This window comes from Petaurus breviceps, unplaced genomic scaffold (genome assembly GCF_028583685.1).
Source record: "Petaurus breviceps papuanus isolate PSGF00001 unplaced genomic scaffold, PetGlider_PUasm1.0 189, whole genome shotgun sequence".
NCBI classification, from domain to species: domain Eukaryota; kingdom Metazoa; phylum Chordata; class Mammalia; order Diprotodontia; family Petauridae; genus Petaurus; species Petaurus breviceps.
The window spans coordinates 18,509,614-18,529,281 of NW_027185809.1; the positions used below are offsets into that span (position 1 = coordinate 18,509,614).

The 19,668-nt window shown below is 37.8% G+C and overlaps 1 protein-coding gene across 1 annotated transcript in view; it reads right to left on the minus strand.

The window, feature by feature from the left end:
• Positions 1-19,668, minus strand: part of SYNE2 (spectrin repeat containing nuclear envelope protein 2) — a 493,787-nt gene that overhangs the window by 155,768 nt on the left and 318,351 nt on the right. The window contains exons 69-70 of the mRNA XM_069091728.1: positions 16,762-16,878; positions 3,267-3,494 (exon numbers count right to left, since the gene is read on the minus strand). Coding sequence (XP_068947829.1) covers positions 3,267-3,494; positions 16,762-16,878 — 345 coding nt within the window. The remainder of the gene's footprint in view (positions 1-3,266; positions 3,495-16,761; positions 16,879-19,668) is intronic.

A 19,668-nucleotide genomic window follows, 5' to 3' on the forward strand; every position in this document is an offset into this window, starting at 1 on the left:
TTTGGTTAGTCTCCTAGTGAGCTATCGTCATTGTATTTCTACTCACCGGATCAGGTTTGCAACCTCCTAGGGCCTAGGAAGCCAAGCAGCCATGCCAACTAGCTATGCCCTAGGGTTTATACGTACCAGCAGCAGCGACTTGGGAGAAGAACATATCTCTGAAGCTGTCAGACAAATTCTAGTAGTTCTCATTTTTTGTGCCCCCAAAATGCCCTAGATTCTGGTTTCTTTTGCTATTTGGGCAACTCATTTAAACTCCTCTAAATTTTTTGACCTTTATTATTTCTTGATTCACTCTGCCCTTCCTAGTCAATAGAATTTTTTTGTGCTTAGCTTTAATTTCCCTTATGAACCAGCTTTATTCCACAAACATTATCTTACAAGTTACTTTCCATCTCTCATAATGGAATTGTAGTATGAAGTACCATGATACCCCTAAATGCACATCACTGTCTTCTTATCTGTCCTCAGGCTAACTAGAAAAGAGGAAAAATGGAAAAAGAAGCAATTTCTGTCTGTTCATTTTATTTCTATTAGAATGTAAGCTGTTAATAGGGCAGTGACCAAAAGAGCCTCTCTGATACTGAATATGTGCTCAAAATCCAAGACATATAAATAATGAATATTATTCTGTAACAACAGCAACAATAGGTAACTTTATGCTTTAAAGTCTGAAAGTCAAAACAATGTCCAAAACTGAGCTCATTTCCCCAAATCCCTCCTTCTTCCTAATAATTTGTAATTCCTAATAATTCCTAATTCCTACTCACCCATGTTCACAATCTAGATGTCATTCTTTACTCCTCTTTCTTAACCACTCCCCTCCCCCACATCACATCCAATCGGTTGCCACGTCCTGCTGATTCTACCTTTGTAATATCTTTCATACACAACCCCTTGTCTCCTCTCACCTTTGCTGTTATTCACATAAGACATTTAATTCCCTAACTATGTATTTTCACTGGCCTTTTCCAATGTCCAGAATCCTCATCTCTGTCTACTGGCTCCTTTGAAGACTGAGCTAAAATTCTACCTTCTGCAAGACTTTCCCGATCCCCTTTAATACTAGGGCTTTGACTCTTGGATGCCCAGTTTGTCCTTTACATAGCTTGTTTATACAGTTGTTTGCCTTAGGTTGTGAACTTCTTGAGGGCTGAGGCTATTTTTGCCCCTTTTTTTTGCATTCCTGAGTTCCACTGCATACCATGTAGCACACAGCCTGATGCCTAGCCCACAGACATGTAATAAACAGGAGCTTAATAATTGCTTATTGACTTGACTACTTTACACAAATTATTACACTTCATCCTCAGAACAATCTGTAAAGAAGATACTGTTATTATCATCATTTTACCAATTAGTTAACTAGTCAGTCAGCTAGGATTTATTAAGCACCTACTATATGTCAGTCACCATGCTAAATGCTAGGACATAGATTAGGGAACAGAACCCGAGAGAGTCTGGGACCACGTAGGGTCCCAGAGCTAGGAAGTGACTGAGGCAGGTATTAGCTCAGTTCTTGCTCCAAGACTAGTAAATTTAAATGCCAGCAAAAAGGAATCAAAGGAGTTGAAAAGCTAGTAAGTTGGTTTGAGGGTTAAGACAATGTTCATCAACCCTTTAATTTTCTATTGTATAAAATGAATATCAAAACTTTTTTTTTACTTATATACTGTTGATAATATTTGTGTTACTTATCTGCACTATTACACACACACATATACACTAGTGTACCCTCTCATTTCACAAACACACACACACACACACACACGAAAAATTTTTCTAGGCCCTTTAAGTAATGAGGTTCAAAATATTCTAAATTGAAGATATCAGTTGGGTTTCATTAAAATTTGCCTGTGAAAAAAGCATTGGTTTTGCAGATAGGTATTAGTAATAAGTGGCAGCTAGGTGGTATAGTGGATAGAGTGCCAGGCCTAGAGTCAGGGAGACTCATCTTCTGGCCTCAGACATTGACTGTGTGACTTTGGGCAAGTCACTTAATCCAGTCTGCCTCACAAAGAGTCAGACATGACAAACTATTCAACAACAAAAATTAGCAATAATCCCTTATACATATATAGAACTTCACAAAGCACTCATGCATGTAGGCATAACTAAGGTTGCCCTCACCAATGTCATTAAATATAGCATTTATAGAGTGCTTTAAAGTTGGAAAAACTTTACATATATTATTATCTCCAGTGATTCTCAAAGCAAGCTTTTGAAGTAGGTACTATTACTATCACCATTTTATTGAGGAGGCTATTAAGATCTCCATTTTGCAAATGAGAAAAGTGAGACTCAGAGAGGTTAACTGAAGTCGTCCAGGGTCATACAGCTAGTAAGTGTGTGAGACAGGATTTCAGCATGGATTTTCTTCACTTCAACCTTTATACTATGCCATATGATTAATTCACTAGGCAGCAAGTCGATGTATTAGATAGAGCACTGGCCTTGAATTCCAGAAGATTTGAGTTCAAATCTAGCCTCAGTCACTTACTAGCTGTGTGACCCTGGACAAGTCACTTAACCTCTGTTTCCCCAGTTTCCACATCTGTAAAATGAAATGGAGAAGGAAATAGCAAGCTACTCCAATATCTTTGCCAAGAAAACCCCAAATGGGGTCATGAAGAGTCAGGCAGGAACAAATAACAACAAAAGCGATTTTTTTGCCCTCCAAAATCTCTAGGTAATTTATTTCCATTTATAATGAATCACATTTTAATGAATTCTTTTGGCAATATTGCACCTATTTGTATTACTGACTTTGAAGGGACCTCAGAATTTGACAGTTGAGAAAACTGAGTTGACATTACTTGCTCAAGAATTCAGGGCCCTTTATCCCTAGTAAAATTGGTCTTTTTACTACATATCATTGCATTGTATTTTATATAGTTTCTGTGTCTCAAAATTGGTGTTCTCCTAGAATGACTCAATCAGAAAGTGCTAATTCATGACAGATTATATCATAGCACAAATTAAAGTATGTCCTATATGTGTAAACACCAACATAGAATGTGCCCATTCTATATTTTCCCTTTCCAATTCGACAAAGTTGCATTTTAGATGACTAAATATTTAAATCACTAATAGGAAATTTTCAGAAGAAGCAAGCCATTCTCAAAATTAAAACATTATTATTAATTGAACTCTATACAAGATGAAGAGAGAATAGCTTTAAAGGTATACTGTCTCTTTAAGAGAAAAACTCACCCAGCACAGAAAGGTGATTGTTGTACAAGTGAACTTTGACCATTGAGCCTTACCTGACAACCAGCTAGCTCCTGTTCTACCATCTGCTGCATTTCTGGGTTTAGTGTTTCAGCTCTGAATGAGAGGTTAGCTTTGTCGAGCCACAGCTCCAGCTCTGCCACCTGGTTCTGGCAGACATGGAGGATCTCCGCCGACTCTATCCTGGAACTCGACACAGTTTCCTCCAAAGATCCTTGTTCTCCAGAGTTCTGAGCAGGGGCTCCAGTGGAAGCCAAGTCACCCTGAAGTAAATCCAAAGGATATGTAAGCAAGGAAAAGCTAAATATCGAGTTTGGAAAACTGAAAACCTCAAGACACACGAATCCTTCTGTGTTTCTCAAACAAAACAAAAACAAAAATGAAAACCCTACACACATACACACATACCCCCTCAAAAAACACGTGATCTAGCAACACGTTTCCAAGCAGCCAGTTTGCATCTGCATAGGTACGCTATTCCTGTGCACCAAGGAAGTAAACTCGTTCACACTTCATTAAACATCAAATCCCAAGAGATAGGTTGTGTGTGTGTGTGTGTGTGTGTGTGTGTTTTGTCTCATTTCAAGGTACTGGCCAGTATTTAAAGTTTTATGACACAATTAAGCAATGTTTACATGGCCATTGTGTATTTTTTTTTTATATAGAATATGTTCTTTGCTATATCCGAAATCTACCTAATGAAAATATATATTAAAAAAACTGGGAAATTTTTCTCATATTTTCCCATATACTTTACATGTGGTTCAGCTGTCAAATGGTAAAGATAATCTAAAAATCTGTATTTGAAGTATCTTGAATATAACCTTTTGTCCCAATATGGAGAGCCTAGAATTCCATCTGTTCTCTTCTTTCTTCAGTCAAATTGATAGCTATATTAAAGAAAGGATGTGTAACATGTTTCTACATGGAAATAACTGCATGAATTACCTATGGGAAAAAGTTTTCCCAGTTACCAAACTGAAGTACTTCAACAATTATATTAGATCTTTGCTTTAAAATAATAAAATAATCTAAAACACACACACACACACACACACACACACACACACACACTTGTTTTCTGCTGTAGTACTTATCACTTGTCTTAATAGTGAGGGAGTCTATATTCTTTTAGCCCAGGGCTTAAAGTTGGGTCTGAAACTTGTTTCTTTTTAGAATTTTGATAACTACTCCAATATAATGTATTTGGGTCTTTTATAAACATTATTCTAAGAAGGGATCTGTAGTATATTGGTCTATATAGAAGCCTGCAAATTTCACCCCCATCCCAGGATGCATTCTGCTACTGCATGACCCATGAACTAAAAATGGTTTTTACCTTTTAAAATAAAGTTTTATTGTTTTTAAAAATATAAAAGCCATTATTGGCCCACAGGCTATACAAAAACAGCTATGTCACAATATTTGGCTCTTGAGCTATAGTTTTTTAAACCCTGGTCTATAGGCTGCATCAGCTGTCAAAGGGTTGCACCTAACAAAAAAAGATTAAGAAAACTGTATTAAAGGGTTGCACCTAACAAAAAAAGATTAAGAAAACTGTATTAAATGTAAAACATGTTTCACTCAGCTTTCCCAATGAGACAGTAGATACTGTTCCTCTATCTTTACAAGCCAAATGGAATGTTGGGAAGTAGGCAGTTTGACTTGGCTTGGCAGTAGGAGAATTACAGTTGAAAAATTATCATGTGACAAAGTATTTCTTACTATGGAGTTAGAGAGTTAGGGAGAGAGAAACAGAGGCTTTCTGTTTTTAAATTTTTTGACCTATGAAGACTGATATAGAAGAGACTATTTTCTTGTCATATCTGGAGAGAAGATGGAGGAAGAAAGGATAAGGAGAGATTTTTTCTGATGTAGCTGTTGTCGTCTTTATTTTGCAAACAGGATTTTTGAGAAGACCCTTTACTAGTATCTTCAGAGAAAATAGTAAGGAACTGTTTTCACAAACAAAAAGAAGCCATTTACTATTAATGTGAGGGTTTGAGGTCACTTTCTGATCTTCATAGTCCAAATATTATAAGTAATAAGCTATATATATATATATGTTATCACAAATTTTATTAATACATCATATATACGAACAGTTACTATTAGGAAGGAGGTTTCTCTAGTTCGTAATTGATTTTTTTTTTAAGCAATCAGGGTTAAGTAACTTGCTCAAGGTTACATGGCCAGTTATTTCTGGGTGTGGTGCTAAGTATCAGAGCCCAGATTCGATCCCAGCTCATCCCAACTCACTGAGCCACCTGGCCACCCCTCTTAATTGATATTTAATGAATTTGGTGGAGTCTTGACCTAATTAACTAATAAGATTGAGGATGCATTGTTATACAGGAAAAAGAAAATATACTGTTGGAACACTCTACAACTTGCTATGAAAAAATTAAATATTTTAGAAACAGGCCAAGTGGAAGTCTGAGGAGTGACCTAAAAATGAGTATGGCCAACCCCATCTTCCTGGCTCAATGGGGAAACTACATTTTAATTATTTTGATCATAGAATATGACAGGCTATATGAACAAAAAGGCTATAATTTTTCACATAACTTTTCATAGGTTTGTCTAAACCTGCTTGTATCAACATCACAATACTTTCTTTGTGCATAAACACAGCATTTATCTGAGCAACTGGGAGAAAAATACCATTTACGATGTTTTCTCATTCCTTGACTTCTTGGCATGTGGCTATGAAACTAAATTTCAATTTAGCCCCCAGAGATTTAATAACCACATTTGTCATTTACTGTTACCTGAGTCTAACCAGTTCTGACTTAGTTTAAAAATGTAACATCTATATGTTATAGTATTTTTATTTGTTTTGTTAAATATTTCCCCGTTAAAATTTAAATCTGATTCAGGCAGCATGTTTGCTAGGTCTGCTTTACACTACTCTTCCACCTTCCTGCTGAAATTATCATCTCCTATTACATAGGAAAAAATAGAGTTGTGTGCCCTCTCTTCTCCCCTAATGCATACTTCAAAACTTCACTATATGACCTCTCCCCATTCTCTTTTCCTTAGCATCTGTCTCTGAGGAAAAATCAACCCACCTCTTTATCACTTCTAGCCTCTCTACCTGTCATACTTTCCTGTATCAATTGGACATTTGTCCCTTTAATCTTTTCCTCTCTGTCATTTTCAATCTCTCCATATCCATTAACTCTTTTCTCTGTTGCCTATAAACATGTTCAGATCTTTCTCCATACTTAAAATGCCTTCATTTGACACCCTATCATCCTATATCTTTTATGTCATCCTTCCCCTACCAAAATCCTCAAAAGAACTGTTTGTACTTGTTGCCACCATTTGCTTTATTTCTTTTAAAAAATTATTTTTCCTGATTCTTTTAATTTTTACATTATCTTCATTTTTGGATAGGTTTCCCCCTATGCATCAAGTCAACCCTTATAATAAAGATTAAACATGGAAAAAGAAGTGGCTTAGGGAAAAAATAAACAACATATCAGCCATATCTGACAGTATATGCAACATTTCATACTACTTTTGTCTCCCCCCTCAGCAAAGACTGGAGGGGAGGTCTGTTCCCCACTCCACCCCCAACTTCCCTGGTATTTCCTCTCACTGATGTTTTTAACCCTTATAATCCAACTTCTGACCTTGCCACTCTACTGACGCCATTCCCTCAAAACTCACAAAGTCTCTTAACTGTTAAGTCTGATGGATGGCCTTTTCTCAGACCTCATCCTACTAGACATTGTTGTCACCTGTAAAACCAATAACCACCTTTTTCTGGACACTGTTTCTTCCTTGGATATCTATGAAACTGCTGACTTCTGGTATTCTTATCTTTTTGACTACTTACTCTTATGTCTTCCTGGATCAATATTCATCTCTTGCTCAATAAGCACAGGTGTGCTTCTCTTCCCTCTGTATTTCTTTCCTTGATGATTTCATCTTGCTCCCATAAATTCAACTGTCCCTATGTATATGATTCCTGACTATATTCACCCATCCCTAATCTATCCTAAATTCCAGGCCCATGTTACCAAGTGCCTGTTAGTAATCTCTACCTAGATCATCCACCATCACCATCATCATCAAACTCCAAATCCTCAAAACAATTAATTATCTTTTCTCCAAAAAAAGGCCATCCCTCCTCCAAAATTCCCTATTTCTACTGAGGGACCATTATCCTTTCAGTTCCTAAGATTCATAATTTTGTAATTATCCTTAACTCATTTCTAGGCTTCTAGGTGCGACTGTGTGTGTGTGTGTTTGTTTATATATGGAAAGAGAGAGTGAGTGCTGGGCCTGGAGTCAGGAAGACTATATATGAAGTTCAAATCCAGCCTTAGATAATTACTAGCTATGTGACTTTGTGTAAGTCATGGCCTCAGTTTCCTCAATGGTAAAAATGAAGTTAGTGATAGCATCCACCTCCCAGGATTAAGGATCAAAGGTGATAATATCTGTAAAGTGCGTACCACAGTAAGCACTAGTAGATGTTTAATAAATGTTTGTTCCTTTCCCTTCTCCCTTCCCTCTTTCATCCCTCATAGCCAATAAGTTGGCAAATTTTCTCCATTCTAGCTCTTCAACATTTTGTATCTATCCCCTTTTCTCTTCACTCCTATGGCCCTGATCTCATGATTTGCCACCTCGACTATAATAATATTTTCCATTCTGTCTTTTCTCTCCAGTGAAACCCTCTCCCTCAGGCAGACTGTCTTCTCACTGATGTGGGATTTCAAACTATGCAGCCCTGTCTTCTCTGCTCTTGTCCCTGAACTCTCATAAATTTCCCCAAAATGCTAGAAGCCTTCGTCACTTTCTCTTGACATCGCAAGGACACCAGTGGCGCACGTGTGTTGCTATCAGTTATCTCTCGCTCTTCTTACGTGGCCATTCCAGCCTTTGTTGCTCATACACTCCTTTAATGAGATCCTTTTCACAGCTTCTATGACATAATTCAATTGGCAATGTGTTGCAGTTTGACCATGCCAATCATGTACCTCTCCATTCCCCCTTTAAGTAATCCTCAATTTTGATCCCCACAGTTGTAAATATTCCTGAAACACAAGTTGGACAATATTGCTCCTTTGTTCAGAAAAGAAAATCCCTTTAGTGCCACTAGGAAAAAATATAAACTTCTGAAGACTCAGATTTAAAGCCCTCCATAATCTGGTTCCTACATACCTTTCTAGATTTATTTTTGATTATTTCTATTCTGCACTCTTCATTGTAGTCAAGCTTCTAGCTGGCCTTTCTATCTGGTCAGACCTCTCCAGTCAAAAGCCTCTCTACCTTTGTCTAATAGAACCCTCGAATTCTTCAAAGTTCACTTGAATGCCACCACCTATCCAAAGATTTCCCTGATCCTCCAATTATTTTCAATCCTCTTTTCTTCCTCAAATTATATGGTATTTACTCCATCAGGAGAATCTAATCTCATTGAGGGCAGGGGATTTTTTTTAATTTTAGCATTTGTAGCACTTGGTACAATGCTTTGTACATGGCAGAAAAGAGCACATTTAATTCAACAAACATTGAATATGAACTTTAATCTTGAGGCCACATCCCAATATTCTCACTTAGGAATCTTTTAAATTAACTTGTTAATATTTTGCAATCAGGGCCACAACATATTTGTCTATCTGTTCTATAATCCCAGTAACATGTACAACAAAACATGATTCTGTACATATATGTAATGAAGCAATATCTACTGTCTCAATGCCTACATATTAATAACATAATAGTTATTATATAGTCACATTATACTGTGACCTGATCAGATATTTCTGGAGTTTTAGATTCAGTTCTGATTGCTACACTTTAAGAAGGATATTGACAAGCTGAGAATGAATACAGAAAATAGTAACCATAACATTAAAAAGTGGTGAGAACATGTCATGCAAGGATCAAGTACTGGGGATATTTAACCTAGAAAGACTTTGGAGGGGAAGGAGGAAACACAATGTGATAAAGTCTCCAAGTATATGAAGGGCTGTCATGTAGAAGACAGGGTGCTCTTAAAACTTGGCTCTAGAAGGGGGACCTAGGAATAATCATTTGAAGTTACAGAGACAAAGATTTAGCATGAGCGTAAGGAAAAACTTACTGACAATTTGAGATACCTGAAAGTGTAAGGATTTCCTGAGGAGTTCATGGGATCCCCTGAGTAAAAGATTTCAAGCAAAGACTGGATGGATGATCACATCTGAGATATGTCATAGAGGGGAGTACCATATGACTGCAGTTTGGACTACTTGGATCTGTAAGCTCTCTACCTCTGAGATTCTATGACTTTGAAGTATAATATAACTGTAACACTACTTAGAGAATCAGAGTGAGGAATTTCATTAATTTTTTTATTTTCACATTCCAAATAATGTTATAGACTCATTTTCAATAGTAATATAAGTCATAGAAATCCATACAAAACAAGGAAATTATCATTTTAGTCAATAGTCAATCCCTTAGCCAAACTTTTTTTTTAGTCATGTAAATCATATTTCTGTATTTGTCATTTGCAAAAGAAAACAAAAATTAAAAACAAAACAAGAAAAATAAATATAAGAAAAAGTATGTGTCCTGTGTAACCTTGAGCAAGTTACTTAACCCCAATTGCTTCGGGGCAGCCAGGTGGCACAGTGAGTAAGAGCACCAGCCTCAGAGTTGGGATGACCTGGGATCGAATGCAGGCTCTGATACTTAGCACCACACCCAGAAATAACTGGCCGTGTAACCTTAAGCAAGTTACTTAACCCCAACTGCTTTAAAAAAAAAAGAAAAAGTATGTGTCAATATGCATTCAGACTCCATCAGTTCTTTCTCTGCAGACTGATAGTATTTTTTATCATAAGTCCTTTTGAATCATCTTGGATCATTGAGATCCAAGCTATTGAGAAATAGCTGAGTCATTCACAGTTGATCATCATTCAATATTGCTGTTACTGTATATAATGATTTCCTGTCTCTGCTCATTTCACTTTGCATCAGTTCATGTAAGTCTTCTGAGGTATTTTTTTCCCTAAAGCATCCTGTTGATCATTATCATCACAATCACAAACCACACACTACAACTTGTTCAGCCAGCCCCCATTTGATAGACATCCCCTCAATTTCCAGTTCTTTGCCACCACAAAAAGAGCTGCCACAAATATTTTGGTACATATTGGTCCTTTTCCTTTTCCTTTGTTCTCTTTGGGATACAGACCTAGTAGTGGCAGTGCTGGGTCAAAGAGTATACATAGTTTTATAGCCCTTTGGGCAAAGTTTCACATTGTTCCCCAGAATGGTCTTATCAGTTTACAACTCTACCAACAGTGCATTAGTATCCCAATTTCTCCATAGCCCCTCTAACATTTCTCATTTTCCTTTTCTGTCATGTTAGCCAATCTACTAGGTATAAGGTGATGCCTCAGAGTTATTTATTTTAATATGCATTCCTCTAATGGTGATTTAGAGCATTTTTTCATATGACTATAGAGAGCTTTTATTTCTTCTTCTGAAGGCTGCCTGAGTTAATGGGGAAACTAAATATTTTGGATGAGCCATCAATGAGGTTATGTCTTTTTTTAAAATTAAACATTACAAGTAACTTATTTATTCAGGCAAGAAAGAAAAGTACAGAGGGGCAGCCCGGGAAGGTGCGGCGTGGCCAGCAGACACAGGGGCAAGCCCGGAAGGCGCGGCCAGCAGAAGCTGGCCCGGAAGGGGCCTGATCAACTCGGAAGGCAAGTCTTCCCACCAACCACAAGGTCCACTACGAGGCCTATCACCAAACAACTGGGACTGGAAAGAGCAAGGTAAGAAGAAAATACAGGGGCCCCTGTCCTGGACAGCAAACACTCCTGGGGCTACCACTTCATAGCCCAGAAATTTTTTTAAAAAGCCCCTTTCAGGACCTCCAAAGACTAGGATGACAGAGTGAACCTCATTTGCTCCAAACCCCACCTCTGACCCTGAAAACATAGTAACTCTTGCCCCAGGGCAAAACCCTCTACAGTAAAGATTTGGGATCCTAGAGGAAGGGCGTGGCTAGGGCCCTGCCTCAAAATGGGCAGAAAGCAGACTACAAAGACAAAGACTCTGCAGTCCTACTATCCTCAGAGGGAGGAACCAACCTCAGAGGGAGACAATGTAGACTCCACACCCAAAGCTGAAACTTCAACAGGGAATGGGTCCCAAGCACAGAAGGCTCTCCTAGATGAGATCAAAAGGAACTTTGAAAACAAAATGAGAGAGATAGAAGACAAAATGAATAATTCTCTCAAAAGGAAAATAGCAGAATTAGAAAAACATTATACTAAGGAAAACATCTCTCTAAAAAGAAAAGTGTAAGATATGGAAAAGGAGCTTCAAAAATTAACCAAGGAAAATGATTTGCTAAAAACCAGAATTAACCAAATGGAAACAAATAACTCTATGAGGAACCAAGAATTACCCAAGCAAAACAACAAGAATGAAAAATTAGAAAAAGAGGTAAAATACCTCAAAGAAAAAATAACTGACCTGGAAAACAGATCCAGGAGAGATAATCTAAGAATCATAGGCCTACCAGAAAATTATGATGAAAAAATGAGCCTGGACAACATTCTCCAAGAGCTCATTAAGGAAAACTGCCCTGAGATACTAGAACCTGAGGGTAAAATAGAAATCGAGACACCGGACACCTGCTGAAAGAGATCCCAAACTGAAAAGTCCTCGAAATGCTGTGGCCAAACTCCAGAACTACCAGATAAAAGAGAAAATACTTCAAGCGGCCAGAAAGAAACAATTCAAATATCGAGGGACTACAGTGAGGATTGCACAGGATTTGGCAGCATCTACGCTGAAAGATCAGAGGCAGTGGAATACAATTTTTGGGAAGGCAAAAGAGCTCAGGTTACAACCAAGGATCACATACCCAGCGATACTGAGCATATTCTTCCAGGCAAAGAGATGGCCATTCAATGATATAACAGAGTTTCAGACCTTCTTGATAAAAAAGCCAGAACTCAATGGAAAACTCAACCTCCAATTAACTTAGGAAGGTAAACAAGGAGAAAACACACATACCCTGCTCTTTGATAAGAGCACACTGGTTATAGACAAGTAGAGAGTATGACTATAAAATACACAAAATGACGATTAAAAAAATCTTATTAAGGGCTACAAAGGAACTGCAATGGAAGAAAGGGAATGGTTGAAGTGGAAAAGGGTAAATTATGCCACTCATAATGGCATAAAAACTGTATAGCAGAGGAAAAAAAGGGAGGGAGTTGGGAAGCATATGAGCTTTTCCCTCATTGGTTCTGGTACAAGGAGGGAATAACAACCAGTTAAGCATAGGACTCTATGGAGAAGAAACGCAAAAAGTATCATTCTTATTAAAAACATTAGAAAATATAGGAGTAAATGGAGCCTTCCTTAACATAATAGGTAGCATCTATTTAAAGCCATCAGCAAGTATTATATGTAATGGGGAGACGCTAGAAGCATTTCCCATAAGATCAGGGGTGAAACAAGGGTGTCCACTATCACCCCTCTTATTCAATCTGGTACTAGAAATGTTAGCAGTAGCAATTAGAGAAGAAAAAGAAATTAAAGGAATCAAGTTAGGCAAAGAAGAGACCAAGCTATCACTCTTTGCAGATGATATGATGATATACTTAGAGAATCCTAGAGAATCAAGTGAAAAACTACTTGAGACAATAAATAAATTTGGCAAAGTTGCAGGATATAAAATAAACCCACACAAATCCTCGGCATTCCTACATATTTCCAATGAAATTCAACAGCAAGAAATAGAGAAATCCCATTTAAAGTTACTGTAGACATTATAAAATATTTGGGAATCTACCTGCCAAAACAAACCCAGTATCTGTATGATCATAATTACAAAACACTTTTCACACAAATAAAGTCAGATCTAACTAATTGGAAAAATATCAATTGCTCATGGCTGGGTCGAGCTAATATAATAAAAATGACAATTTTACCTAAATTAAATTATATATTTAGTGCCATACCAATTAATTTACCAAAAAAACTACTTTATAGAGCTAGAAAAAATAGTAACAAAATTCATTTGGAAGAATAAACGGTCCAGAATATCAAGGGAATTAATGAAAAGAAATGCTAGGGAAGGTGGACTAGCTATACCAGATTTCAATCTGTATTATAAAGCAGCAGTTATCAAAACTACTTGGTACTGGCTGAGGAATAGAGGAGTGGATCAATGGAATAGATTAGGCACACGAGATTCAGAAGTCAATGACTATAGTAATGTATTGTTTGATAAACCTCCAGACCCTGGTTTTTGGGATAAGAACTCACTATTTGACAAAAACTGCTGGGAAAACTGGAATATAGTATGGCAGAAACTGGGCATAGACCATTATCTAACACCATATTCCAAAATCAAGTCTAAAGGGGTGCATGATCTAGGTATAAATGTTGATACTGTAAGCAGTCTCCTAAAACAAGGAATAGTTTACCTATCAGACTTGTGGAGAGGGAAAGACTTTATGACTAAACAAGAATTAGAGAACATTATAAAATGTAAAATGGATAATTTTGACTACATGAAATTGAAAAGTTTCTGTACAAACAAAGCCAATGTAACCAAGATTAAGAGGGAGGTGGGAAATTGGGAAAGAATCTTTACAACCTATGTCTCTGACAAAGGACTCATTTCTAAAATATACAGAGAATTGAGTCAAATTTATAAGAATACAAGGCATTCCCCAATTAATAAATGGTCAAAGGATATGAACAGGCAGTTTTCAGAGAAAGAAATTAAAGCTATCTATAAGCACATGAAGGAATGCTCTAATTCACTATTGATTAGAGAAATGCAAATCAAAACAACTCTGAGGTACCACATCTCACCAGTCAGATTGGCTAAGATGACAAAACAGGAAAATGACAAATGCTGGAGAGGATGTGGGCAAATTGGAACACTAATGCATTGTTGGTGGAGTTGTGAACTGATCCATCCTTTCTGGAGAGCAATCTGGAATTATGCCCAAAGGGCTATAAATACTTTCATACCCTTTGATCCAGCAATACCACTCCTAGGGTTATATCCCAAAGAGATCAGAGAAGTGGGAGAAAGACTCATACGTACAAAAATGTTTATAGCAGCTCTTTTTGTGGTGGCAAAGAATTGGAAATTAAGGGGGTGCCCATCAATTGGGGAATGGATGAACAAGCTGTGGTATATGCATGTTATGGAATACTATTGTGCTATAAGAAACGAGGAGCAGATGGTCTTCATATTTACCTGGAGAGGCTTATATGAACTGATGCTGAGTGAGAAGAGTAGAACCAGGAGAAATTTGTACACAATTACAGACACAACATATGTGTGATCACCAACTGTGATAGACTGGACTCTTCTCAGCAATGCAGTGATCTAAGTCAATCCCAAAAGACTCATGATGGAGAGAAATATGTGCATCCAGAGAAAGAACTAGAAAGAACTAAGTTTATGTCCAGGTGGAAGCAAAATAGCTGATCTTTTTCCTTCTCTTACTTGGTTTTATGTCCTCTTTACCATTTTTCATTCCAGCTGGTACAATCCGTCCTTATAACCTGACTAATGTATAATGTGAAAGTATTTACAGATCCTATACTTGACTATAAGCCGCCATGGGGAGGGGAGGGGAGAGAGGGGGACAAAATGTGAACTTCAAGGAATTGTGGAATTGAATCCTGTAAACTAAAAGGAAACAAACAAATTAATAAAAAAAAATTTTTTTAATAAAATTTAACTTCAAAATATTTAAAAAAAATAATTTAAAAAAAAAAAGAAAGAAAGCAAAGTACAGACCTGAGGTTAATAACTAAGGAAGGGTGGAGCCCCACTGGAGGCAATAAACAATGCCCACAGGGGCCACTGGCTGACCTAAAGCAAAGGCAGTGGAGCAAGAAAAAAAGGGAGAGGAAGGAGAGGCTCCAATAAAGAATGTAACATGAGAGGCAAGGAGGTGGAGTAGGAGGAAGAGAAAAGGCTATGAGTAAGGGCAATATATCGTGATAGAATTCCTTAACACTTGCCTCCGATTCTACTGAAAGTCGCGCCCTTGGTTAAATACTCTTGCTATATATATTGTCATGTCAATCAATAGACTGATGTTAAGCTTTGTGGATCATGACAAATGAGTCTAGCCTCACCCTCAGTCTTCCTTCTGGACAGCTCCTGGTACTGTATGGTATTGCCAGAGAGTACTTTATCTCATCCAAGCATCCACCAGGACACCAGGATCTAGCCCGTACAGACATGTTGACCTTACTTACCTCTCCCAATTTTTTACCTTGATCTCAAGGGGCAATAAACCAAATCATTATTAGCATTGCTACCATGAAGGGTAAAATAATCTACCACGTTATTAATCCACTCACAATTGCTATTACTACCTTACCACCTAGACCAAAGCTGCCTTCCTAAACCAACATGGGGGAAGGTGACATATCTCCAGTAGTCCTGAACTATATTTTGTACTGGACCCAGATAGCTTCATAGGAGAAAGTGAGGCTGGTGACTTTGCACAGCCCTCCCTCACTTAAATCCAATTCACTTTCAAGACATGGCATCACCTTCCAAGGAAGGACAAACAACAACATACCAATAGGGGGCTTTATCCCTAGTGGAATGTAAGTTCCTTGAGGTGAAGGACTGTTGCCTTTTTGTCTTTGTAATCTCAGAAGCTAAGTAATATAGTGAATAGAGTACTGGGGCATGGAGTCAGGAAGACTCATCTTCCTGAGTTCAGATCTGGTCTCAGACACTTAACTAGCTATGTGACTCTATGTGACTCATCTATAAAATGAACTGAAGAAGGAAATGGCAAACCAATCCAGTGTCTCTGCAAAGAAAACCCCAAATGTGTCCCAGTTGGACATAACTGAAAATTACGCAAAAACAATAACAACAAAATCCCAGCAATCAGCACTGAGCCTGTAGTATAAGAGGCAGTGGATGAATGAATGAATACTTGCTGCTTGAATGAGCCTGGCAAATCCATTTTGGTTGGGTCCACTGTTCTTGTCTGATAATAAGGATTTATGGCATGCCTACAATATGCTCAGTATTTTACTCAAAGCTCTCCAGGAATACAAAAGAAACATAGGATACGGTCTCTACCATAAAGCACTTAGAAGTCTAGCTAAAGAGGCAAAATAATAACCGATGTGAAATGAGAGGGCAATCCATGAACAGAGAACTATTTTTGAACACACTTTTGAGTATCCTGGATGTAGAAGATTATAAACATTTCTCTAGTTAACCTATACTTGAAAGGTAACCTTTGGTGGAAAAAACAATGACATCTCTGGACTATTGACAACATCACGGGTAAATCACTCAACTTTCTCTGTATTCCAATTTACTTCATTTGTAAAGCTGTCATGATAAAAATCTCCCAGTCTTGCATATGTATGGAAAAGATTACTATGTAAAAGTCCAAAAGGTTCTAGATTGTACGGATTATCCCAGAACAACTGGGTACTTAATGCCTTATATTCATGTCATTGAACCGTTACAAAAAAACAACTCACCACTTCTTGCTGGATATGGCTTGGAGAGAAGTCTAGGTTCTGCTCATTTTTCAATGGATTTGGAACAAATATTTGAGTGTTGCATCCATCATACGTGCTTATTCGCCCATCTGCCTCCTAGAATGAGAACAATAGCAATATGAAAATTCCCATGGTGCCATCACCATACATTTCCTGTGTCTGTGTTTTATAATCAAGGTGAGTGAAGAGATATTTAGGAACACCACATACATCTGGAAAGAATGGTTATTCAAGAAAAATAACATTCAGTGGCCTCAATAAACTTAGCTTATTCCAAGGAATTCAAAGTCTTTTCTGTTTTTATTTGGGAACTTAATAAAAGTCTTAGAAGGCTAGGTAGTGTAGTGGATAGAGAACATTGGGCTTGGAATCAGGAAAACTCATATTTGAATTCAAATCTAGCCTCAGACATGTAATAGTTGTGTGACCCTGGGCAAGTCACTTAACTCTGCTTCATTTCCTCATCTATAAAATGAGTTGAAGAAGGAAATAGCCAACCACTCCACTATCTTTGCTAAGAAAACCCCAAATGGGGTCACAAAGAATCAGACATGACTGAAAAATGATGAACAACAAAAAAGGTCTGAGGAGAAAATTCTGCTTTGGAAAGCTTCAATCATTGCCAGTTCTAATTAAGTTAGTAGCTTTATGTTCCTGTTAGTTGATTTTTGAAACCTTCATAATCAGGGAATTTTAGAATTAGAAGAGATTTTATAGATGATCCACTCCTATCCCTTAATTTTCCAAATCAGAAAATTAAAGTTCAAGGGAAGCTAGGTGGCTCAGTGAGTAAAGCGCTGGCCCCAGAGTCAGGAGGACCCAAGTTCGGTTCCAGACTCAGACATTTAACACCCACACAAAAAAACTAGCTGTGTAACTTTGGGCAAGTTACTTAACCCCAATTGTCCTCCAAAAGGCAAAAGAAAAAAGAAAATTAAGGTACAAAGATCATTGACTTGCCTCCCTCATTTCTCCCTTTCTACATCTCAAAACCTGTCTATCATCACATAACCTCTTAATCTTTTGCTCTAGATTTAAGGGAAGAGATAACTCTTTCTGTGCCCAAGTCAGCTCCTCTACTCACTTTATATCATCCTCTCTTGCATTCTTTAAAAGACTGTTTCTCTAATTATTCCCTTTATGTTTTTTTTCCTAGGTTGGCCCTTCACTACCTCTCACCTAGGCTATTATAATAACATTTGAACCAGTCTCCCTCCCTCAAGCCTCTCTCCATTCCAACCCATACTCCACTCAGTTGCCAAGGAAAATTTTTGTTTTAACCATATCTTTCTGATCAATGAGCTCCAGTGGTTCCTTATCTAGGATCAAATACAAACTCCCTTGTTTGACATTTAATGCTCTGACCTTTCCTGATTTATACTTTATTCCCCTCCACGTTCTCTATAATCTAGCTAAACTGGCCTACTTGTAGCCTCTCAAACACGACTTTCCATTTCCCCTCTCTTTGCAATGGCTCCTCCATGCCTGGAATATTCTGCCTCTATCTCTTGCTCTTGGTTTTCCTGGCTTTCTTCAAGACTCAGTTCAATTCTCTGCTCCTCCTGGAGGCTTTTCCCAATTCTCCCACCTCTATTGTCTTTCTCTCATAGATTCTTTTCTCTCTAGTCTGTATAGATCTTCTATTTACCTAGTCATTTACATGCTATCCCTCCCTTTTAACTATAAGTTCTTCGAAGACAGTGACTACCTTAGCTTTTCTTTAGCACAGGACCTGGAATATATGAAGGACTTAATAAATTCTTGGTGATTGACTGGTTCCTTGATTCCTCTTTCCCCCTCATCCCCTACATCTAACCAACTGCCAATTCTTGATTTTGTCTCCATAGCATTTCTTGCATTTGTTCCCTCTCTCACTATTCAGATGGCCTCCATCTTGGTACAGGACCTTATCACCTCTCATCTCTACTAATCTAATTTCTCACATAGCTGCCAAATCAATCTACTTTAATCATGTTGCTGTTCAGTCATTTCAGTCATGTCAGACTCTTTTGGACCCTATTTGGGATTTTCATGGCAAAGACACTAGAATAGTTTGCCATTTCCTTCTCTGGTTTATTTTACAGATGAGCAAACTGAGGCAAATGGGGTTAAGTGACTTGCTCGTCACACAGCTAGTAAGTGTCTAAGCCAGATTTGAACTCAGAAAGATAAGTTTTCTTGATTCCAGGCCTGGCACTCTATCCACTGCCCCATCTAACTGCCTCTCTGTAATCACATGACTGACCATATCACTCCCCTACTCAGAATTCTCCAATGTGTCCCTATATCCTCTATAATAAAATGCAAACTCCTATGCCAGGCATTTGAAGCCCTACACAATATGGCTCCCACATAACTTTTCAGATGAATGTTCCCCCTCCTCTTCATAAACTCCACATTTCAGCCATTTGACTACTTGACTTTCTAGCCATTCCCCAAATCTGGCATTCCATTTCCTGTTCCTGTACCTTTTCACATTCCCTTCCCAGACCTGGAACATACTCCCTCCTTACCTCTGTCACTCACAATAACCCATGGCTTACTGGGTGTCATCTCCTCCATAAAGACTTCCCTGACCTCCTGCTCTCTCTTTCCTCAAATTATCTTATATTTATTTATTTGTGCACATGTTGAATTCGATTAAGAAATCAAGTTACTTGGGGACAGGGACTGTTTTTTTTTTTTCCTATTTGTGTCACCAGTCCCTAGCACCACACCTTTTATGTAACAGCCATTTAATAAATGCTTGCTTGAATTGTCCAAGGTCACATGGGCAGGCAGAAGACATCAGGGATTAGAACCCAAGCATCCTGAAACCACATCTCTTTGGTCTACCATGTTGTGCCTTATGTAACCTAAACGAGTTTGCTTTTACATCTGTGCTGC